Raw genomic sequence first — 25,291 nt, 5'->3', positions numbered from 1 at the left:
ATTTTCTGATCATATGTTTACCACAGTGGTCAAAATGAGCATTTGGAAGCTATATTCATATTTATTATAATAATTTAAACATATATATTTATTGTAGTTAATTTTTAAATGGTCTCCATTTTTTTTAAATAATACATTTGTTTATTAATGCAGCACAATATAGGGCTAAGTTGCACCAGGTCAGGAAAAAAACACATGAGTTGCATCGGTGTATAAGACACATTTTACTATTACTTTCAGAAATAATTGAAATACTGATAAATAAAACAAACATTGAGAAACGTAAAAACCATAAACACTGTAAACATTTATTTTATTATCCCTCACTTCAAATCATTTAAATGTAATGCTATTCAAAACAGAACAAATAAAATAAATATTTAGGCCTATGTATAAAATAAACAAATTCTAGTGTCACTAGTTACAAGCAGTATTTATTTAGTTAAAGAAAACAAACAAAATGCACGTTATCCCAGTTTCTGTGAACCTCATCCTGAAATGTAGAAAACACAGTGGTACAGACAATACTACTGTGTACAGACTGACTTGTCACACAGACATATTTTAGACAGACTATATTTATAGAAACCTGTAAGTGGCCACTTTTAAAAGTGTTTACACTTTGCTTAGGCTTTTTGACATATAATGCATTATATAAGTTACTTTGGAAAAATTCAGTACATCTCAGAATAAAAAAAACACGGATTGTTGTCTGGAAAATATGGAATTCATTTTTTAGTAATAATGAATGGACATGGGACCTGAATGGTTATGTTCAGGATAATATTAAGGCTCCCCCCACAAAATCTCAGGGTTAAAAACTGATCAAAGTAAATAATAAAATATGCCGAGGGAGCTTTGTAAACATGATGGAAAAATATAAATAAATGCCATGTAAATCCTGCAAAAATTCACCCCTACTGGCCAAAGTCCTGAGTGAACTTCTTCATCTTCTCCAGATCCTCTTCGTTCACAGTGGGCTTGGTTTTCTCGAGCGACATCAACATGTCCTCCTGAGACACACAGACCTGAAGGTCAAAACAAGCTCTAGGAATTCAGCTTTTTTTCCTCCGCTAGTAGCAAGCTTACCAAGCTGACTATCGGCTCCAGGAGTTTATCCCTCGCTACATCCTCCCAGGTCATCTGGATTGCATCTGGGTCGTTTGGAGAGGAGGGCGTTAAGAGGTCATCCACCACAGCTTCTGGGTTGTTCCATGCTTTCCCTCTGACCTGTTAAAACAGACATGAGAGGACCAATTCAGCTCCATCTGATGCTTTACTAGGTGCGCAAACCAATGCAAGCATGCTTGCACCACTTTACACATATATATAAATTCACAATAGCAAGACATGAAGAATTGTAAGATATAAAGTTGCAATTAGTATTTATTTTTTATTCCAAGGCAGAAAAAAATAACAGAATATGGTGACTTGTTTTTTTTTTTTATTTCTGCCATGGGATTAAAAAAAGGTTACTGTGAAAGTAATCTTAAATGTAATTGAACAGTAATTTTATCTCACAATTTAGAGTTTTTTTTTTTATCAGAATCGCAAGATATAAACTCATAATCGTGAGATGAAAAATGTCAGAATTTCAAGGTTTTAAACCACCTCACCACCTCAATTTTGTGAGAAAACCTCAGAAATCCAAGAAAAAAAAAGTCTCAATTATGAGAAAAAGTTTTTTTTATTTTTTTATTTTTTTTTAATCCCATGGTGGAAACGAGCTTCCATACAAATGTCATTCCGTACCTTTTTGAAGTGTGTCGCGGACTGAACTCTGCGGATGGGCTGCATGAGGGCGTCCCGAACAACGATGCTGATGTCAGCACCCGAGTAGCCGTCAGTCTTCTTCCCAAGAGTTATGAAATCAGATTCATTGAGGTTATTGGGAGTGGAGCCCAGGTGCAGCTTAAACATTGAGGAGCGAGCTTGCTGCTCTGGAAGAGGGATGTGGATGAGCTTTTCAAACCTATAACCATGAGACAATAATAAAGCTACAAAGCCTAAATAGACATTTCAAGACATGAAAATGTGTGTGGATTTGTACGACTCACCTTCTTCTGATGGCAGAATCCAGCGTCCAGGGGATGTTTGTCGCTCCGAGGACCAGAATTCCTTCGTTGTCATTTCCTACGCCTGCGAGAATAAGAAAAATACGTTTATAATCAATGATCTAATAAATAATTTCAACTATTATAAATAACAACTATTAAAAAATAATATTTTATAACATTATTAAGTTTTTGTAATATTATATATTACATAGAATATAAAGATTTTCATTTTAAATATTATATATATAATATTATAATATATTTAATATATTTTAAATATTGAAAACTATTACAAACACAAAAAACAGAAATGGTTTTCTTAACAAAAATACAACTAAGATGTTGACTATAATGTGATAAAATGTTATAATAAACATAATACAATTTAATCATACATTACCACATTATGATAGATACATAAATCCATACATAATATTTATGACAAATATAACAAAAAAAGGTAATTGTGAATTTATACCATGCAATTCTGACTTTACAAGGACTCAATAAAGAAAAAAAATATATATATTTTCCCCCTTTAGAATTGGACATTTCAGCTTAATTTAATATTAATTTAATTAATGTAATACTTTAATATGTGACCCTGGAGCCTGGACCACAAAACCAGTCTTAAGTTTCAATTAAGCTGAATAAATAAGCTTTCCATTGATGTGTGGTTTATTAGGATCGGACAATATTTGTCTGAGATACAACTATTTGAAAATCTGGAATCCGAGGGTGCAACAAAAATACTGAGAAAATGTCGCCTTTAAAATAATATTTAATATATTATTATTTAATAATATATGAATAAACTATTAATTTATACAGTTTTAATTGAATATAGCATGTGTAAATATAAATAAACATTACAATAAAATATAAATGTATACAAAAAATTGCATGTGAAGTTTATAAAGAATGGCTTTTGTCTGAGATACAACTATTTGAAAATCTGGAATCCGAGGGTGCAACAAAAATACTGAGAAAATAGTCGCCTTTAAAGTTGTTCAAATGAAGTCCTTAGCAATGATTATTACTAATCAAAAATTAAATTTTGATATATTTATGGTAGCAAATTTACAAAATATCTTCATGGAACATGATCTTTACTTAATATCTTAAATAATGCTTTTTGACATAATAGAATATTTCATTTTGACCCATTTTTTTGGCTATTGCTAAAAATATACCCCAGTGACTGGTCACATATATTTATGACAATTTTGAAAACAAAAATTCCCAATTGCTAAAAAACTCAGATTTGTGGAATAAAAAGTCGCAATTGAACTTTCAACTAGGGCTGCCAATAGATAGCATAATTTGCTTTTTGAGTTTAAATAATTTTTTTATATGAAATTCAAATGGTATGACTATTAGAGATTAGACTGTACAGAAATTAAAATCTACACACTAATACACACTATATTCACGTAATGCTGATGTTGTTAACATTAATCATTTGAAAATAAAGTACAACAATCATAACAGTTTGCACGGTTTGATGTGATATGAGCTAATCGATCGTTAGATTAAATCACCATTGGTAGCCCGATTTATTGTAATTATTTTTTTCCTCAGTTGGTCAGAACAAAGCGTGGCAGACTTGTTCCTTACTTGTTAGACAATAGCTAGTAAAACTTCTTATTTGGGTCTTATGTTCCAAGACGTAGGCTAAAATCTTTGATTGTGAAGAACAGTAATATGCACACCGGTGCGGTGACCGACTGCAACACAATTACTTCGAAACATTCATCTGCACTTGAGCCGCGCCCGAGCACAACCCACGCAAGGAAGATAATTTCGTGCTAAGGGTTTTGAATTAATCGCACGAGTTAATGTTTACAGTCCTTATATAAACAAAAGAAAAATTATTTCTAAACCATTAACACTAAATGGGAATTGAACCTACTACATAAGAAAAGAAACCAAAAAAAGTTACATTTTCAAAGCTATAACAACCCTGTCAATTTGCTCTTGCGACAAAGCTATCGCTAGCTTTGCGTTTACCTTGCATCTGGACCAGAAACTCAGTCTTGATCTTGCGGGCCGCTTCGCTCTCGTTCTCGTTTCTGGAGCCGAACATGGCATCGATCTCATCAATGAAGATGATCGAAGGCTTCTGCTCCTGAGCCAAACTGAACAGATTCTTCACTAACCTAAGAGACAGTGACAGAATGAACAATATTACATTCTAAATGATTATTAACAAATAATATATTCCCACTTAACATTTGAGGAGCACTCACTTCTCGCTCTCTCCCTGCCACTTGGACACCAGGTCTGATGATGAGATGGAGAAGAAGGTGGAGTTGTTGGCCTCGGTAGCCACTGCTTTAGCCAGGTAGGACTTTCCTGTTCCTGTCGGACCAAAGAGCAGAATGCCTCTCCGTTTCCCTGTGGACAGTGATGAGCTTCAGAACACTTCAGAAGATATTTTCAGACATATTAATTCATGCAACCTACCATACCAGGGAAAAGATGAGGGAATTTGATTGGCAGGATGACCGCTTGTTTAAGGGCCTCTTTGGCTCCTTCCAAACCAGCAACATCGTCCCACTTAATGTTGGGTTTTTCCATGACAATAGCACCTGGGAAGGTCCAAAATCCATGTTTTTTCTCCTGTTGTGGCTTCTTTAATAAAGTCTGTTTGACACAAAATGTTGTACCTTGGAGTTGACTTTGGAGTTTCTTTTTCTCTGCGTCGCCGTCATCATTGTCAGTCCTGTAGAAGATGAAATTTGGCACCGTGTTTACTCCGTGTAACAGGAAGTGGATTAGTGGATTGAGCAGGAAGTAGATCCTCTCACCCTTTATCATCAGACTGGGAAACTCTGCCAGGTTTGGAGGGCGGCGTGCTCTCTTTATTCTTCAGGTACTGCATGAGCTGCTCCGCTCGCTCCAGATACTCAGCACACTTCTCTCGGATGCTCTGCTTGACCTTATCACCCTGAGCTTCATCTGCACAATAATAATAAAACATATTCCATCATCAAGTTATGGATTTTTTTGCTCGATGAACTGCACTGAATACAGTTAAGATATAAAAGACAAGTTATAGTATACAAATAATTTTAATATATTTGTGAATACAATTAAACTATATTGAATAATTTATAATAATAATTTAAATGTTTCATATTTAAGAATATTATAAATAAATCAAAAATTTCTGTACGTTAAAATACAAAAACAATAAAACGTGCCATTATTTGTTCGTGGATTAATTCAGGATTTTTTTGCTCACTATATTTCATTTAATAAGGGATCCAATACATTTAAGCCGGAAAAAAAGGAAAAATCATTATATATATATATATATATATATATATATATATATATATATATAAATTAATTAATAATATAAATAAGTGATATTTGATTCTTATCTATTAATAATATTTAATATATTATTATTTAATAATATATGAATAAACTATTAATTTATACAGTTTTAATTGAATATAGCATGTGTAAATATAAATAAACATTACAATAAAATATAAATGTATACAAAAAATTGCATGTGAAGTATATAAAGAATGGCTTTTGGCTTCTTACATTTCACCACATGAAGATAATTCTGGATTGCCTGCTGATAGAGGCGCAGAGCTCCCTCGTAGTTTTTGGCCTTGTCCTCCTCAGAAGCTCTGCTAGCCAAATCAATAGCTTTCTATTGAGCAAAAGTAATAGATATTCAAAAAGGTGGAGAAAATTGTGTGGCTATACTTTTATTTTATGTTTCATAAATGCACGCAATTATATATAATATTTCACAGTTTCGAAATAACAAATAAAAACAATTTGAAATAAAATTATTCTGCACACAAGCGATATAAATAAAATAATCAAATCTAAAATTGGCTGTAGTTACACAAATACCCATATTTAGAGGACTTGATCAGATTGTAAAGCAACGACAAACCTGCTTGAATGAATCAAACCTTGAATTCAGATTAAATCTGTGTTAAATAAGATGATTTTATAGTGTGGTGTAATAGACAGATAACTGGTTAGACCAGTTAAAGGAATAGCTTAATGAATATATATAGGACATAAAAAATTTTATTAAATAAATTACATACACAAGACAGGAGCTTTACAATGTAACAAATAAGTTAAGAAGCACTTTCTTAAATGTATGTATGTATCAGAATAATAAACAAGCCACATAAATATAAATAACACACTATTTATGTATAATGCATTCATGTTTACCGGTTAAACAATATATCCTAAACCAGTGGTTCCCATCCTTTTTCAATTCACGGCCCACACAGCCAAACACATATGTTTGCGCGGCTCACTGCAAACAAAATGAACTGACCTCGCTATTGTTGAATTAATAACTTAATACTCAGAAGCTAGATTGTTAACTGTCTTTACTGAATGAACTGGCAATGAACAGAAAATAACTCGGGCTGGCACCGTTCAGCAAAACGGGAAAACCAGATCCAGGCAGAGATCAGTGGTTAGACAGTCAGCGGCAAGCAGTCAGGAGCGAAGATGCAGAGTAGTGTTGAGACGAGCAGTCAAAATCAGCAGAGAACTGGAGCACTGGACAAAGCAAGACTAGAGTCAGACTACAGTGACAAGCGCAAATTGAGAGCAGATATAGAGCGAGTAAACTGGTGAGAAACCAATGAGCAGCTGCACTGCATGCATTGTGTGAATAATCTGAAAACAACAGCCGTGAAACAAACTGAGCTAAATGGGTAACATGTAAGAAGATAAATAAATAAAAAGAAAAAAACCTTCTGGCCTCATAAACTACAATCTATTTCACTCAGAAACATCTGCATTTGTTCTTATCAGCGACCCTGTTGACAGCCATTTATGCATGTTTGAATTTATTGTTCTGTAGCATATGCAGCAGAAATCTCTAAGATAAATTGGCCGTTTATTCTTAAACCAATCAGCGAGCACGAAAAGTGGAAGCATAGTTACAGTTTAATATTTATTTTGTTGTTATTTAATTATATATATGATATGATGTTATGTTATGACTTAGACATTTTCACATATATTAACAATATTATTTATTTTAATAGAAATTGGTGGCCCACCTGAAATACCATCGCGACCCATTAGGGGGCAGCGGCCCACAGGTTGAAAATCACTGTTCTAAACTTTAAAGGGGGGGTGAAATGCTATTTCATGCATACTGAGTTTTTTTACACTGTTAAAGAGTTGGATTCCCATGCTAAACATGGACAAAGTTTCAAAAATTAAGTTGTACATTTGAAGGAGTATTTTTGTTCCCAAAATACTCCTTCCGGTTTGTCACAAGTTTCGGAAAGTTTTTTTTGAGTATGGTTCTGTGTGACGTTAGATGGAGCGCGCTCCCGTATAGCAGAGCAGAGAGAGCACAACAGACGTTCACTGATCAGAGCGAGAGCGTCGCAAAATGTCACAAAAGGAGTGTGTTTTTGGTTGCCAGGGCAAGACAACCCTGCACAGATTACCAAAAGAGAAACAGCATTAAGGGACCAGTGGATGGAGTTTATTTTTACAGAGCATCAACGGAGATGTGCAAGTGTTTTTGTTTGTTCCCTGCATTTCGAAGATGCTTGTTTTACAAACAAGGCCCAGTTTGACGACGGATTTGCATATCGTTTATTTCTTAAGGATGATGCAATCCCAACGAAAAAGGGTCACGATCGTGTGTTGGAACCGCATGCGGTGAGTAAAACTGCTTCAAATATCTCTGTGTTGTTAACTTAGCTATCGGCGCGTAAGCACATCAAGTAAACAACATGCGATGTTGTCATCAAACTGCACTTTCCACATGTAAAGCTTAAAAAAAAAAGACGACAAAGTGGAACTTAGTCATTTTCCAAAACCGCTAAGCAAATATATACAGTTTCAGTGCATACCACATAGAGACGTCGTTGCTGATGCTGCTCTTGTTAAATTTCATCCTCTGGATCTGATTCTGGATCATAAATAAACGGCTGAATCTGACTGTAAGCCATGGTTTGTTTTGGGATGATGGTTTTTTCCTCACGGTAATGTCACAGCTTCCAAACGCTCTCAACGCAAAAGCCTACTGGCGCTCGTGATTCTTTAGCTCCGCCCACACGTCACGCCTCCAGTCGGTCGTGTTTTTCCGGGAAAAATCGGTACAGACTATCTTTCTCTTATGAATATAATAAAACTAAAGACTTTTTGGAGTTATGAAGGTTTCAGTACTACTCTATAGGTATTCAAGATTAACAGGATATTGAGCATTTCACCCCCCCTTTAACGACATAGTTATATTTTCATATGTATGTTGTCGAAGAATAAAGTTACGTTTAAATAGGACAGAAAAATGACAACAAGTATAACAATAATACATATATTATAGATATATAACGGCATGAAAGGCTGTCATATTGCTTGTAAAGTCTCTTACCTGTAAACTGGCATTCGTCATCGTTGATGGTGTGTTGAAGGTGAACTTATAAAATGTCGCTTCTGGAAAGGTTCAAACATACACATTTTTTAATTGAAGGTATCGCGGACTGTATTGTGGCTTCTTTAATAAAGTCTGTTTGACACAAAATGTTGTACCTTGGAGTTGACTTTGGAGTTTCTTTTTCTCTGCGTCGCCGTCATCATTGTCAGTCCTGTAGAAGATGAAATTTGGCACCGTGTTTACTCCGTGTAACAGGAAGTGGATTAGTGGATTGAGCAGGAAGTAGATCCTCTCACCCTTTATCATCAGACTGGGAAACTCTGCCAGGTTTGGAGGGCGGCGTGCTCTCTTTATTCTTCAGGTACTGCATGAGCTGCTCCGCTCGCTCCAGATATTCAGCACACTTCTCTCGGATGCTCTGCTTGACCTTATCACCCTGAGCTTCATCTGCACAATAATAATAAAACATATTCCATCATCAAGTTATGGATTTTTTTGCTCGATGAACTGCACTGAATACAGTTAAGATATAAAAGACAAGTTATAGTATACAAATTATACAATTAAACTGTATTTAATCATTTATAATAATAATTTAAATGTTTCATATTTTAGAATATTATAAATAAATTAAAATTATGCAATAAATGCAATAAATTCAAAAACAATAAAACATTGAAAAAATTGCATGTGAAGTATATAAAGAATGGCTTTTGGCTTCTTACATTTCACCACATGAAGATAATTCTGGATTGCCTGCTGATAGAGGCGCAGAGCTCCCTCGTAGTTTTTGGCCTTGTCCTCCTCAGAAGCTCTGCTAGCCAAATCAATAGCTTTCTATTGAGCAAAAGTAATAGATATTCAAAAAGGTGGAGAAAATCGTGTGGCTATACTTTTATTTTATGTTTCATAAATGCACGCAATTATATATAATATTTCACACTTTCGAAATAACGAATAAAAACAATTTGAAATAAAATTATTCTGCACACAAGCGATATAAATAAAATAATCAAATCTAAAATTGGCTGTAGTTACACAAATACCCATATTTAGAGGACTTGATCAGATTGTAAAGCAATGACAGGCCTGCTTGAATGAATCAAACCTTGAATTCAGATTAAATCTGTGTTGATATTTTCCTTTAATTGATTGCTGTTACTGTAGCTGTGCTTCAAGTCGAATGCACCCAATGATTCAGTGAGCCATTAGACTTGTTTGAGATGTGCCTTGCCTCGCCTGAAATGTAGGCGAGAGTGGGCAGCTACAGTAAGGGGAGGGGTCAAAAAAGACCTTTGAAGTCGGACACATCCTGACTCTCGCTGTTTTGTCGTCTGCAAACATCAGCAATGAAGGAGACTGTTGTGTCACCATGTGTGGTGTTGGTGGTGTTGGCTCAGTGGATAAGACACATGCCTTTGGTGTGAAAGACCCGGGTTCAAATCCACTGTGAGACACCAATGTGTCCCTGAGCAAGACACTTAACCCCTAGTTGCTCCAGAGGCGTGCGACCTCTGACATATATAGCAATTGTAAGTTGCTTTGGATAAAAGTGTAAGCTAAATGAATAAATGTAATCATGTGCATCAATTCCTTTGTTCTGCTGAACACAAAGGAGGAAATTTAGAAGAATGTTTGCAAACAAGCAGGTTTCTGCCACCATTTCACGTCCATATTATTTTTCCATACTATGCAAGTCAAAGCTGTTTTGGAGCAAACCTTCTTCAGAATTTCTTCCCTAGTTTTAAGCCAGACCCTGACACTACTCAGATGAAACCACACAAAGATGAGGCATAATGGCTGAACAGTGCATTTAGATATGTATGTGTGCATGTATATTTTTAATGGATTTATTTATTAATTCACACAAACATACAATAGAATAAAGTAAAAATTACACGGAAGAATATTAATTAAGAAAAAATAAATAAATAAATGCATGTCCTAATTCTTAACTTCACTAGGCGGTGTTGTGTTTTTGTTTAGTTTGCATGTAAATATAAATAAATGGGTAATCCAATTAGAATAAAGAAAAAATGTATCAGTTGACATTCACAGCCAATGAGCATGAAGCCGTGTCATCAGTCAGTTGTTTCCCATCATGCTTTTGATCCGCGCAGTCGGTGGATTGGTTGATTGGTGATTGGTTCTGCGCAGATTTTGCTCATCTCAAACAAGCCTATTGACTCATTCTAAAATGAATCATGTAGTAAGGAAGTGTTGCTCGCAGTCAGACAGATGATCGAGTCAGACCGGCTGCACGAGCCTCAACTGAAGAGACTTTGATGCTACATTATCCGTTATTAGTCACCGTTTACACTGAGAGTAATAAAATCAGAATCATTCTCGACAAAGTTCTGGTGCTGCCCTAGTAATTGTTTCTTATTAAAATTTTAATCATGTTACTTGTCCGGTTGGGCAAGAGCAATTCTCTTTCACGTGCCCCTTCACAGAATCCACATGTCCCGGACAAGCGTTAATGTCAAACCCTGATTATATATAGGACATACAAAAAAAATAAATAACATAAGACAGGAGCTTTACAGTATAGCAAATAAGTTAAGAAGCACTTTCTTAAATGTATGTATGTATGTATCAAAATAATAAACAAGCCACCTAAATATAAATAACACACTATTTATTTATTATATATATATTTTTTTTAATAACACACAATTTATGTATAACCCATTCGTGTTTACCGTATATATATATATATATATATATATATATATATATATATATATATATATTTTATATATATAAGTCTCTTACCTGTAAACTGGCATTTGTCATCGTTGACGGTGTGTTGAAGGTGAACTTATAATATGTTACTGCGGGAACGGTTCAAATATATACATATTTTTAAATGAAGTTATTGCGGACTGTCTTTTACTGTCTATGGTAAATCTGTGCGTCTCGCGCACTTCCGCGTCGGGTGCATACCGTGAGGTCACGGATGACGAGCGTCGAGCGCCACACCTGTCGCTCGCACCCAACACGGACACGCCTAGTGAAATGAGTTTCACGGAAAACTACTTGTTTTCTGATTGAAATAATATAAAATATACTTTCAAATTAAAAGCTAGCACTATTAAATTAAAATAATAGAACAAAAATACAGACTAAAATAAGATGTAAAATATGTTTTAAGCAAATAAATGGATTTTAAAATATTTAATTCCCTTTTAAAATAATATTAATAAAATAATAAAATAAATTAAAAAGCAGCATTTTGGTTTACATTTATTATTTTCACAAATAAACAGTTCACCACACTTATAGCACAGACAAAAAGCTAAACAGACTGTTAAGGAACAAGATTTTGACATTTCTTGATGGTAAGTTCAAAATACATTTCAGTGGAGAATAAATATGGCAAGAAAAATAAAATGCCTCAAAGAGCAAAGATTTATGTTCACAAAAAAAAGTCATTTAATTAAAATTAAATATTGTGCCAATGTTTAAAATAAAATAAAACATTTTTAGTTATGTTTTTGTGTATGCAATAAAATAAATATTTTTTAAATAGTGAAAAGATGTTAAAAGCAGCATTTTCATTTTCATTTATTGTTTTGACAAATATACATTTTAGCACACTTCTACACACAAAATGTTAAGAAAACCAATATTTACGCAACAAGATTTAAACTTTTCTAAAGAAAAAATATAATCTGAATTCCATTTCAGCAGAAAATAAATTTTTATATCTTTTTTTTAGCAAGTATTGAGCTTCTTTATTATTATTGTTGTGACTACATATTTGTTATTTGTCTATTTGTTCTTTGTTTAAGTGGTGTTTTAAATGCTATTAATTAAAATAATGATATCAAAATAATTTATTAAAACATTTTATATTTTCAACAAAAAAGCATAAGCTGCTTCTTACAAAATATACAAATTTGGTAAATGCTTAAACATTAGACATAACATTTCCGAGATGAAAAATAAGCAATTCTGCTTTTCAATGCATGGTTGCAAGCAAGGACTATTAGACATGGGCTGTATGAAACAGGAAAGCAGTGCCAGGCAGCAGCTCCTCTCTCAGGAGGGTGTAGTTGCATTCATTTTTCATCAAGCTAAACACAAGCTAAGATCAAACCCAGCAGTCATCAGCTCGCTCCGTTCAGCAGCAGCAGGAGCAGGACTCTCAGCATGCGCTCGCTCTTCATCAGATCCTTCAGCAGTTCATTATTCTGTGGAGAGAACGTACCATTAAAACACCAGATAGAAACAGATTATTATTCATCTACTATGAAGTGAATTAGATTACTGCAGCATTAAAACATTTTTAGCTATTTTCTTTCATAACATTCATTACTTAAACACTCACACTGACCAGTAGATATCAACAGCACTATTTCTTCAACTAGCAACTATTTTTTCTTAACCTTTAAACTACATAGAGCCTTTGACAGTACACTTTTACCTATGTTTTTAGACACACACACACACACACACACACACACACACACATATATATATATATATATATATATATATATATATATATATATATATATATAATTTAGATATTTTTATTTAAACTTATTTTTTTACAAATCATTTAATATGTAAAATTACTTACTACTACTACTACTAATAAAACAAGAATTAAATAAAAAAGATTAATGATAAAATTATTAATATATAAGTATTTCGATAAATAGATATTTATAATAAATATATAAATATTTTAATAAAGAAATACATTTACTTTTAATGCAATTTATATTTGTGGGTAACAATTTAAATAAAGGCTACAAATAAGATTAAAATAATAAATTAAAAATATATATATATTTTTTTTAATCCTGTCAAACGTGCACAAACTGACAGTCACCACCATAAGCTACTACTAAATTTTGTAGAAACATAATTTTCTGTAAAGTTGCTTTGTAACGATTTGTATTGTAAAAAGCGCTATACAAATAAACTTGAATTGAATTGAATTGAATTGAATTTAACTTTTTGAAATGTAAGTCCTGGAAAGCCCTCGGTTTTTGAGAAGATACTTGAAAAGAACTTGAAAGGGTTCTTTTTCTCGATAAAACAATCTTTTTACACAATTAACGATGCAGCGCACGTCTGATATAAATACATAAACGTTTTGCCTGGCTTTTAGCAGCGCACGACATCTCGTGATATTACTCCTTGATGTGAAAAGCGGTCTTGAGATATATATATAAATTGAGTTTGAGGTAAAACATCTCGGTTACGTATGTAACCATGGTTCCCTGAATAGGGAACGAGATGCTGTGGTGACGTCACCGGTATGGTAACACCCCTTGGTGTGACGAATGTCTGAAGCCCTATACCATCCCGCCAATCTTATTGGCCAAATAGCGCTTGGCACCACCCTTACGCATGCGCACATTCCGGTATGGAACGGCCAGGACGGCAGCATCTCGTTCCCTATTCAGGGAACCATGGTTACATACATAACCGAGATGTTCCCTTTCATAGGTCACATCGATGCTGCAGTGACGTCACCGGTATGGGAACGCTATACCATAACGCCTGACGTACCTGATAGCTGAGATCCAAGGAAGCATCTGCTCAAGCGGAGAGAACCCGGGAGCAAGGAGCCATCCTCACATCCAGACTGTAGGACTTGATAAAAGTGCTCGGAGAGGACCATCCTGCCGCCGCACAGATATCATCCATAGAGGATCCACTGAGAAAAGCTCTTGAAGAAGCCACTGCTCTCGTGGAATGAGCTCTAATTCCTAAGGGCAAAGCGAGTCCGATCGCTTCATAGGCTAAAGATGTTGCTTCCACCAGCCAATGGGACATGCATTGTTTTGTGACAGCATGGCCTTTATTCTTATGTCCAAAACAGAAAAACAGCTGGTCAGACTCACGCCATGGGGCTGTTCGATCAACATAAGTCTATAGCGCTCTGAAAGGGCAAAGACTTAGATCCCCTGACCCCATCTCAGCAGGGGGTAAAGCCTCCAAGACCACTTGTTGAAAACGAAAGGGGTTAGAAGCGACCTTAGGGACATAATTAGGCCTCGGTCGCAACAACACCTTCACAGAGCCCGGTGCAAATTCCATGCACGAGGGTGAGACAGAAAGAGCCTGTAAATCCCCAACTCTCTTGAGGGAGAATAAAGCCATAAGAAGAACTGTCTTCAGAGTCAGGATTTTCGTGCACTCTGTATAAAACGAGAAACCAGCGGATGACGGCCCACTGCGGCACCGTCTATATATTCATGGTTAGCTGAAATGACTGCCACAGAAACTTTCAGAGTTGCTGGCGTCACTCCATCAGAAAAACGGTCCTGAAGGAACTCCAGTACTGAAGCCACTGGGCAGTAAACTGGATCCATATTACCAGGTCGTAAACAGTTTCCACTTGAAAGCATATAAGCGTCTCGTAGAAGCTGCTCTAGAATTCAGTATAGTCTCGGTGGTTTCAACAGAAAGACCGGGACATACTAGCTCACTCCGCTTAGAGGCCACGCCCACAGTTTCCATAGATCTGGACTTGGGTGCCAAATCATTCCCTGCGCTTGTGATAGTAAATCCTGTCTGAGGGGAAGCTCCCATGGAGAGCCTGATAACAGACTGATCAGGTCCACAAACCACGGCTGTGTGTGCCACTGCAGAGCCACCAGCAGCAGCTGTTCCACTCTGTCCAGCAGTATCCTGGAAAATACCGCTGGAATTAAACGAATCGGGGGAAAAGCATACAAGCTGGTCTTGGGCCTATTGTGAGCTAATGCATCTAAGCCCAGGGGCGATGGAGGGTATAGGGAGAACCATAGCGGGCAATGCGTAGTCATGTTAGACGCAAATAAGTCCACTCTTGCTTCTCCAAAAATCTGCCATAAGAGGTTCACTGTTTGGGGGTGCAATCTCCATTCCCCTTGCTCCAGAGTCTGTCTAGATAGCAAATCTGCTCCGAAGTTCAAATGTCCGGGGACATGAACCGCTCGGATCGACAGGATTTTGTTCTGAGACCAAAGAAGAATATGTCTCGACAGCCTGCACAGGGGGCGAGAGCGTAATCCTACCTGATGATTCAGATCCGACACAACCGCTGTGTTGTCTGATGTGAGCAGTACATGACGGCAGATCAGCAGATTCGAGAAATACTGGAGAGCTAGAAAAACTGCCAGTAATTCTAACCTGTTTATGTGCCAATTGCTTTGTGTCGCTGTCCACACTCCGTGGGCTGGGCGCCCTTGAAAGACGAAAGACGCGGCCGTCGTGACCGTCTCTCGGAAAGAGCAAGTCCGGCTAGAAGAAATTCGGTTCACATCCACAGTTTTATTGACATAACACACCTCCGTGTCACTGAAATCGTCCAATGCGGAAGACAACGGGGTGAAATGTTCTGTCTTTTCATCCACCACTGAAAAGGGCGCATGTGAAGTAATCCCAGATGGATTACGGGGGATGCCGCTGCCATAAGACCTAAAAGTCTGAGGCACAAGCTCACCGTCACTGTGCGACCCGCTTTGAAGCGACGCACACATGACACGATCGACTGAGCGTGTGGGAGAGATAGCTTTGCTCTCATCGTGCGAGAGTCCAAGTCTATTCCCAGAAAGGTTATCCATTGAGAGGGAATTAAAACACTCTTCTGGAAATTTGTGTGTAAGCCCAGGCTGTTTAAATGATTCAGCACAAGATCCCAATGAGAGTGTGCTTGAGTCTGTGATTGTGCTATCACCAGCCATTCTTCTAAGTAGTTCAAAACTCGAATGCCTTGGAGCCGCAACGGGGCCAGAGCTGCGTCCATGCATTTTGAAAAAGTACGTGAAGCCAGAACTAAACCAAAGGGAAGAATGCGGTACTGATACACTTTGCCCTCTAAAGCGAATCTGAGGAACTTCCTGTGTCTCAACATCTTGAATTTGCTCGTCCTGAGTGCAAGATTCAAACGGCATAAATCCAGAATGGGTCTCAACCCGCCATCTTTTTTTTGTACCACAAATTGGCGGCTGTAAAACCCTGACTCCATCTGAGAGGGGTGTACTTCCTCTATAGCCCCTTTGCTCAGCAGAGTTGACATCTCCTGTCGCAGAACCGCTATTTCCTTTGGTTTCACAACCGTGGGAAGAATTCCGCGGAAAGGAGGTGGGCCTTTTTGAAACTGAATGGTATATCCCTGATGAGTTGTGTGTAACACCCATTGCGAGATGTTGGGCAAGTGTTCGCACGCGGCCCAAAACAACATTAGCGATCTCAAGATTTCCACTTCCTGCAACGGTTTCATACGCATTAAAATGTCTGGGCACGAAAAGCTTGTGGCGTTCATGAACAGGGGAAGTGCATGCATAAAAGTCAATGCGTCTCGTTGTGTATAATCCTGAAACGTGTCCACGGCAGGAATTAATCCAACAAGATGAACATCGGGCTCTGCCGCTAGCGAAAAAGTGGCGACTGTATGAGCCATCATAAACGGGACGTCTTTGCCAGACCCTTGAACCGTCCCTTAGATTCTGAAAGCTGAATTGCGCAGAGGGTCTGAGGGAACGCTCGGCATAATAACTCGATCCAATGTTGCTAGAGGCGGTCTTTGTGGCGAGACAGTCAGTGTTAGTCACTCAATCTTTACGAGGGGGTGCCATAGCTGAAGGCTCTTCCCAAGAGGCAACTCGTTGGGGGTGAAAGGAGGTTGAGCGAGAACACCTGGGCACCTGCCGGCGTTCAACCTCCCTGGGCCTGCGAAGAATCAGCTGGCAGAAGGCGGCTGATTGCTGTTTCGCTGCTCTAATTTTTTCCACCACCGAAGTGACAGCCTCTCCGAACAAACCGTCCTTAGAAACGGGGGCTTCCATAAGAAAAGACTTGTCCTTTTCTTTGATATCAGTGAGATTAAGCCAAAAGTGGTGCTCGACCATAATCAAACCAGCCATGGAACGGCCCGCCCCTCGAGCAATGTGTTTGGTAGCACGTAGCGCCAAATCCGTTGCTCGTCGTAACTCCTTCACGGCCTCGGGTGTGATGCCCTCCCCTTCATCAAGTTCCTTTAAGAGCTCCGCTTGGTAGGCCTGAAGGACCTCCATAGAGTGGAGCGAAGCATCCGCCTGGCCAGCAGCCATGTACGATTTTCCAATGAGGCTGGACGTGACTCGACACGCCTTAGAAGGAAGAAGGGGGCGAGACTTCCATGCCGCGGCCGAATTAGGCGCGATATATTCGGCGAAAGTCTCTTCCACCGGAAGCACCGCTGCATAGCCATGGTTCACCATATCAGAAATGGTGGTGAAATCCGCAGCTGCAGCGTTAGTGATACGCGCTGAGTACAGCTGTTTCCAGGACCTCGAAACTTCTTGGTGGAGGTCCGGGAAAAAAGGCAAGGGCCTTCGGGGCTGCACAGGTATGACTGGTTAAGATACGGTCGTACAGCTTAGATGAAAGCTGGGCCTCGGTCCTCTCAACCTCCCAATCCAGTCCCAGTTTACCCACCGCGCGAGAAACCACATCCAACAGCTCGCTGTAGGAGGGGGAAACGCGCTTCTCCTGTCCACTAGGAGGGAGAGAGCTAGCGTCGGCCGCGAAGTCCTCAGACTCCAGAATTTGATTCTTTATCAGAGTGGATAAAATGTCGTCGTCGTCATAACGTCTACATCCGAAGGAGATGGCGTCGCATGCCTCCGGTGTGGGCTGAAAATCCTCGTTAGAGAAGACGACTGGTTCAATAAAGCTCTTTTCCTGCACTAGGGTAAGCCTAAACATACTACGCACCTTTCATGTGAGTCTCCCTTTGTGATGAACTTATTGCACGGTTCCGCTTCCGCGAAGAGGAGTTAGCCCTGCTCGTAGAAACTGCTGAGAACGCGAGATGATTCCTAGGGCACAGATGATTCGCTTCCCTGAAGGAATGAAATCTGAGCGAAATAGCGCGTGCCACCTAGGTATAAGATGCGTGTGCATGCATAAGGGTGGTGTGCTAAGAGCTATTTGGCCAATAAGATTGGTGGGATGGTTTAGGGCTTCAGACATTCGTCACCCATACCGGTGACGTCACCACAGCATCAAAGTGACCTATGAAAGGGAACTTTTGATAGAGCTTGCATTATATTGTTCGGTCTTTTACTGCATATGCTGTCTGTTTGGGTCTCATTTGGGAACGTATATAAAGTCTGACGAGTTTTGTTTTACTTAACATTCATCTGGGAAAACAGTGTGTTATCTCACTAGATTTATAACGTAGATCATTTAAACCTATATGCCAACACAGGAGAATACGTCAACATATTTCTAAATATAAGATTTGCTGTACATCGCTATTTCATAATAAAAGTTCAAATCCTCGCTCTTGAGTTTGCAGGTGGGCAAATATTAAAATGACATGGATTTAGAAGTCCTTGAATCACATTGTAAAGTGAAGCATCGCCAGGCCTTTGGTCAAGGCAAGTCAAGTCAAGTCAACTTTATTTATATTAGCTACATTTAATGGTAAGTTTCAAATGATTTAGGTAAAAAAAATAAGTAATCAAACAAAAAGTAAAAAAAATATATATATAGTATATATATATATCTATATATATATATCTATATATATCTATATATATATATATATATATATATATATATATATATATATATATATATATATATATATATTAGTAATAGAATACAATTTGTAATTAAATATATTTATATATATTTATTTATTTATACTTCTGTAATTAGTAATAGAATACAATTTGTAATTAAATATATTTATATATATTTATTTATTTATACTTATAGGGTTCTATTAAATGTTTTGATAATTCTTACTAAAGGCTTTGACTGTTTAACAAACAAAGTGTTATTGATCATATTGAAACATAATTAAATATTGCTACATTGTCTGTGGGGTCTGTATAACTTTTGATACAACATGTAAACTGTGTATATTTAATACAATGAAGCATAATTCTAAGGTTAATTTTGTAAGTAAAATTGTAAGGCTATTCGCTATGGTATAAAAATGTTAATATGACAAAATAATAACCTTTAATATAGTAAATTATTTTTAAAAAATTATAGTACAATTATATATAAACATACTGTAAGCTATAATGTAATATAATATATCAAAAAACAGTCTATAGTCTAATATATATATATATATATATATATATATATATATATATATATATATATATATATATATATATATATTAATAAATAGGCTACAGTAAAAACAAAAGTTTTTATATTTATTATTTATATTTCATAAAGCCAAGTGAAAATCGAAAGGCTATTCACTATAGTTTACAAAACATAGGCTACAGTCTATAGTATAAACATAGAATAAACATATAGGCCTATTATGGTCTATAGTGTAAAATATAATTTAAATGCATAATGTAAAAACAGTCTATATATAAATAAAAGCAAAAGCTCAAAAAAAAGAACCTAATCTAACCTTTTTGTTTGATAAGCCGGAGTAATTTTATAAGGCCAATTTCAAGGCTATTCACTTGTCCCAGACTGTGCATAATGAAAAGCCCCAAAATATGAGCTGCAGAGCCAATCATGGGATGAAGCGTAATAACGGGGGTAAATTATGACAGCATTATGACAGCACTGAAGAACACGGCTAAGTGAGATGAAGGAAGACAGACGACTCAGCAGTCACCCCCGTAATACAGGCCTTGCTCTGGTTGGACTATACTTTGTGGATCTAATGTCTGTAGTGGTACGTTCATTATATTCCAAACAAGAATCAAGTCAGACAAAACACGTCAGGCATCCAAACACTGCTGACTCAGTCCTCATTTAAATAATCAATAAAAAACGAAAACATGTCGTATGAAACATCGCTTTTGATTTCTTAGGGCAACTTTTTGGAAAGCTTCATGTGCTGCGGTGTCGGTGATTTTGGTGAAGTTATTGGTTAGGGTTAAATGTTCTAAGTCTTGTTAATTAGTGGTTTCTTCTTGCAGGATGACATAGTATGTATAGCGAGTTCTAACAGTATGGACACACCTTCAGCGTGATGGTATATAACGCAGAAGACATGCTTCAGAGTCACCCACAGGGCTCTCCAAACGCTCAGACACACACTTCCTGCAGAGCAACATGTTCGGTAAGTCTGGACGGAAACACACAGTTGTTTTGGACCTTGTCTTAAGTTCAGTTTGTCGAATACTTATGTGAAATATTTAGTTATTTAATTATTTAAGTTGAATTGCTGAACTAAAAATAAAACCTAAATTGAGCTTAGTAATATTTTTGTAAAAAAAAAAAAAAATACATATATATATATAGAAACTACTGTTTTATATATTTTAAACAAGTTCAGTGGTTTAAATATTTGTGTAAAATATTCAGTTATAAATATAATAGCATATATAAACATTTATTTAAATTGAATTGCTGAACCTATATTGGGCTCTATTTATTTATTTCATAGAACTGAAGGAGTCTAAAAATAAGGGCTTAAAAAACCACAAACTTTCAGATTAAAGTATAAAGTGCTCATTCTAGACCCGGTGTAAATTTTATAATCAGCCTCAGTTGTTTAAATATTTATGTAAAGTATTTATTTGAATTTATTTGAATCTACATTGGGCTTATTGTTTTGTTAAAATAACTATTTTCCTATTTTATTTTAATTATTTATTTTGTAGAAGAATCAGTCTAAAAGTGAACTTTAGAGTCTAAGACTAAGAACTTTAAACACACACACACACAGATACACACACACACACACACACACACACACACACACATACACACACACATACACACACACACACACAGACCAAACTTTAAAGTTATTTAAAGTGATAAAGTCAACATTTTTTAATATTATGAACAAGTTTGGTTATTTAAATATTTGTTACATATTTATTTAAATTGAATTGCTGAAACAAAAATGTTTTTTAATAAATTTAATTTAATTTATTTAAGAGAAGTGAAGCAGTATACCACTCAAACTTTCAGGTTATCCAGAGTGTTAAAACAAATAACCACAAGTTACCTAAACATAAATTGTGCTTGTTATTTTTATATCTATTTGTAAAATCAGCCTAAGAAAAAAAAAACTTTCAAAGTTTTGTATTTCTTTCCAGCCCTTTCCAACTATTTTTGTTAATGTTACTTTATTTATTTAGTGCTCAATATTTGTATTTATATATTTGTTCACTTTTTTTTTTTTTTTTTAAGTGTATCATTCTTAGAATAAGAAAAAAAAAAATACTCTCAGGTTATCCAAAGTGATATAGAAAATAATCATATTTTTGTTTTAGACCTGTGTAAATATTATTAACAGATTCAGAAATATTGTTATTAAAAATAACTAAATGTTTAGTTATTTTTGTTCATTTAATTTAATTATTTACGCAAAATATTTCGTTTCCTTTAAACTTGGAAAGGAACCTAAATTGTGCTCACTTTTCTCATTTGTTTGTCTGTCAACCTAAAAACGTTTTTCAGTGATGAAGCGAATGTTTGTTGAAATGTCATGTGTGTTGTGTACAGACACGTGTCAGGCACACTGGGTGGCGCTGTTTACTCTCCTGATGTGGGCACCTCTGCAGGGGGCAGCAGATTCAGAAGAGGAAGCCCCCTCTGACTGGGCATTGTGGAAAAGGCTTCATCAAATATCCTACGATGAGGAGGTCCGTTAGAATCATCTGGGTGTCTTAAAGGGACAGTTCACCTTAAAATAAAAAATCGATTTTACTTTTCTTTTCTTTTTTTACTCATATTCTTAATAAGTGGAACACAACAGGAAACATTTAGGGAAAAAAACACTAAAAAAAGAACATTTCAAAACTAAAAGTTGCCACTTACCACTTTTTATAGTGCAAAAAAGAGAGTAAAATAGTAGTTTTGGGTTCAGTTGTTCCTTTAAAAATAAAAAGGTTTGAAACACTGTTGAGACATTTGATCCAGTATAAACATGTAGTTTAAGTCTGTTTATGGTTGTGGATTATATGTTTTATGTATGTTATGCACTGCGTTTGACTTTATTTTAAAGTTTGACTTTGTTACTGTAGAGTGACGACTTTGAGAGACAAAACATCTGGGAGACCAATATGCGAATGATTGAGAAAAACAACAATGACTTCCACTTCGGATTGTCGTCGTTTAGCATGGGAATGAACAAATATGGCGACCTCGTAAGTGAAACAATTGAAAATGTCAGAAACTGCTGTTATTGTCTTTGTTCAAAGGGATAGTTCACCCAAAAATGTACATTTTGTTAGTAATTACTCACCCTCATGTCGATTCAAACACAAATGAGGATATTTCTGATGAAATCTGAGAGCTCTCTGACCCTCGATAGACAGCGACGTGACGTCCTTACAACATTTCTGCGTCTGGGAACATTTCAGTTGTGTTGCTGTCTATGCAGTTTCAGAGAGCTCAGATAAAAAAAAAAAGGGGGTGAGTAATTAATGACAGAATAAAAAATGTTGGGGATACTGTCCCTTTAAAGGTGGATTTGCACTGACACCTAGTGGTGTGGATGTAACATCCTGCAAAAAAAACTTTCTGATCGATTTTGTGTCATCTAAGATAATGTTTTATCTCATTTTTCTCATCTTCAGACCAAGATGGAGTACAAACGATTGCTGGGCGCCACAATTAATGGGCCGATAAACAGGAAAGGAAAGGTCACATCGGCTCAGACGCTGCGTGTCAAAGCTAACAGACTGGGATTGACCAGTGTGGATTATCGAGCACAAGGATATGTGACTGAAGTCAAAGATCAGGTGGATTTCTCTTTTAATTGATCAATGATGGGTGTATTTATATCCACACATATAGGCCTTCTGTTGAAAATGGATAGACTGTATATTAGAAGCTAAAATTATTGATTTGTTGTGTTTTTTTCAGGGTTACTGTGGGTCTTGCTGGGCCTTTAGCACTACAGGTGCTATTGAAGGGCAGATGTTCAAGAAGACGGGGCGGCTGATGTCCCTCAGCGAGCAGCAGCTGGTGGACTGTTCCAGGTCGTATGGCACGTACGGCTGCAGTGGAGCCTGGATGGCGAACGCCTATGATTACGTGATCCGTAAAGGGCTGGAGAGCTCTGACTCTTACCCCTATACTTCAGCGGTAAGTCATCTTACAGAGTCCGTTCGGAGGAGTTTGGGTGTGATTCGGTCAGTCTGAATGAGTGTTTTTGGGATCTGGTTTCATCAGGACGCTCAGCCCTGTTTCTACGACAGAAGTTCAGTTGTGGCCAGGGTCAGTGATTACAGATTCATCCCGGCCGGAGATGAACAGGCACTGGCTGACGCCGTGGCAAGCATCGGTCCAATCACCGTCGCCATAGATGCCGATCATCCAAGCTTCCTCTTCTACAGCTCGGGTAAGATTTCCACTTCCTCAGATTCAGTTTACAACAAGAAAGACAGGAAGACCAAATATATGTAGTTGATAGAGAATGCACGTTATTAATGCATATTATCATTATTCATATTTTAGTAAAATAATAATTTAATAGTAATTTATATTAACTAATAATTGTAATATACTATTATTTTAATATTTACTTGAATGATAAATTATATGAATTGTTTCCACAGGAATCTACAAGGAATCTAACTGTAACCCTAATAACCTCAACCATGCTGTGCTTGTGGTTGGTTATGGCTCAGAGGGGGGCAAAGATTTCTGGATAATCAAAAACAGGTAAGAGAACGCCCATCATTTATGTTTATGAGTACATTTACACCCAATATACACTGAAAGAAAAACCACACAATGAACTACAACTTCTCCTGTAGACAACTTCAGCACCTTTTCAGAAAAGTATTGTACTGTGGTGGCATCATGATACAGTGTAAATGATACTTCATTAAATACCATGCTTTTACCAGAGTTTATGTCCCAAAAACATTATTCGATCATTCCATTCTGATGGTCTGACCCTCTCTTTTTTCAGTTGGGGAACAGGATGGGGTGAAGGAGGCTACATGCGAATGATCCGCAATGGCAAAAACACTTGTGGGATCGCCAGCTATGCTCTTTATCCAATTGTGTGAGAAGAACAAGAGTATTTATTTCCAAATAAAGACTTGTGAAGTCTGAAGTTTGTGTCAGAATCAGTTCATTTAGTCCGTGGGTTCGGAAAAGAATAACTATTACACTATGGAGCTACTTTAGTCCTGCAATAGAAAATTAGTGTTTGCATTTTTGCCGTCCCTTTTAAGGCATGCTTTATCAGATTCTTTTTTTTCCCCATTGCCTCTCCCACTGTGCAAACTTGCATGCGTTTTTTCACTGCATACCCAGGTGTTTTTGAGACTAAAGGACTTTTGTTCTCACAATAGGATATTAATGGAGGAAAGGTCATGTGCTCAAATGTTGTGTCTCCTTAAGTGTGTTGCTGTCAAAGACAGGTTCGGTGCAATTGTTGTGCAGTGTTGCGGAAACATTAATCAGTGCATATCATCCATCAACAGTGCACATAAAAGGTTTAAAAATATGAGGATGAAAAAATATGAGGATAAAAAAAAGAGTGTAAAAATGTTGAGTTAAAAATGCAAATGTAAAAAAAAAAAAAACCTTTTAAAATTAACAATAAAAATATAATTGTATAATATATTGTAATCCATCCAACCATTCTCTAGACCAGTGGTTTTCAACCTGTCAGTTGAAACCTGTGGGTCGTGATTGTATTGCAGGTGGGCCGTCAATTACTATTAAAAGAAATAATAATATTATTAATATATGTAAAAAGTCATAACATAATAGCATCATTTCATATATATATATATATATATATATATATATATATATATACATATATATATACATACATATATATATATATATATATATATATATATATATATATATATATATATGAAATGATATATTTTTGCCATCCTTTTTAAGGCATGCTTTATCAGATTCT

The 25,291-nt window shown here is 36.4% G+C and overlaps 2 protein-coding genes across 3 annotated transcripts; one reads left to right on the top strand and one right to left on the bottom strand.

Annotated features, from left to right (window-relative positions):
- Positions 1–289: 289 nt before the first annotated feature.
- On the bottom strand, positions 290–11,383 carry LOC127987050 (vacuolar protein sorting-associated protein 4B-like). 2 transcript variants are annotated; one of them, XM_052589328.1, is made up of 15 exons: positions 11,233–11,383; positions 9,183–9,294; positions 8,754–8,904; positions 8,613–8,668; positions 8,455–8,516; positions 5,619–5,730; positions 4,868–5,018; positions 4,727–4,782; positions 4,529–4,648; positions 4,307–4,454; positions 4,068–4,216; positions 2,058–2,139; positions 1,753–1,972; positions 1,090–1,230; positions 290–1,013 (listed from the first exon to the last, which is right to left on the bottom strand). In XM_052589328.1, the coding sequence occupies exons 1-15, from the start codon at positions 11,251–11,253 to the stop codon at positions 918–920; spliced, it is 1,677 nt and encodes a 558-aa protein (XP_052445288.1). In that variant the 5' UTR covers positions 11,254–11,383; the 3' UTR covers positions 290–917. The 2 variants fall into 2 exon arrangements, with proteins under 2 accessions (XP_052445288.1, XP_052445289.1); XM_052589329.1 differs by lacking the exons at positions 8,455–8,516; positions 8,613–8,668; positions 8,754–8,904; positions 9,183–9,294 and having other exon boundaries at positions 291–1,013.
- Positions 11,384–20,462: 9,079 nt separating this feature from the next.
- Positions 20,463–24,428, top strand: LOC127988013 (procathepsin L-like). Its single transcript, XM_052590507.1, has 8 exons — positions 20,463–20,500; positions 21,898–22,037; positions 22,419–22,541; positions 22,974–23,138; positions 23,263–23,484; positions 23,572–23,740; positions 23,958–24,063; positions 24,317–24,428. The coding sequence occupies exons 1-8, from the start codon at positions 20,494–20,496 to the stop codon at positions 24,414–24,416; spliced, it is 1,032 nt and encodes a 343-aa protein (XP_052446467.1). The 5' UTR covers positions 20,463–20,493; the 3' UTR covers positions 24,417–24,428.
- Positions 24,429–25,291: the final 863 nt, after the last annotated feature.

The sequence above is a fragment of the Carassius gibelio genome, chromosome B22 (genome assembly GCF_023724105.1).
Source record: "Carassius gibelio isolate Cgi1373 ecotype wild population from Czech Republic chromosome B22, carGib1.2-hapl.c, whole genome shotgun sequence".
In the NCBI taxonomy this organism is placed as follows: domain Eukaryota; kingdom Metazoa; phylum Chordata; class Actinopteri; order Cypriniformes; family Cyprinidae; genus Carassius; species Carassius gibelio.
Note: the sequence above shows the minus strand (reverse complement) of the source record. Positions and strands in the feature narration are given on the sequence as shown.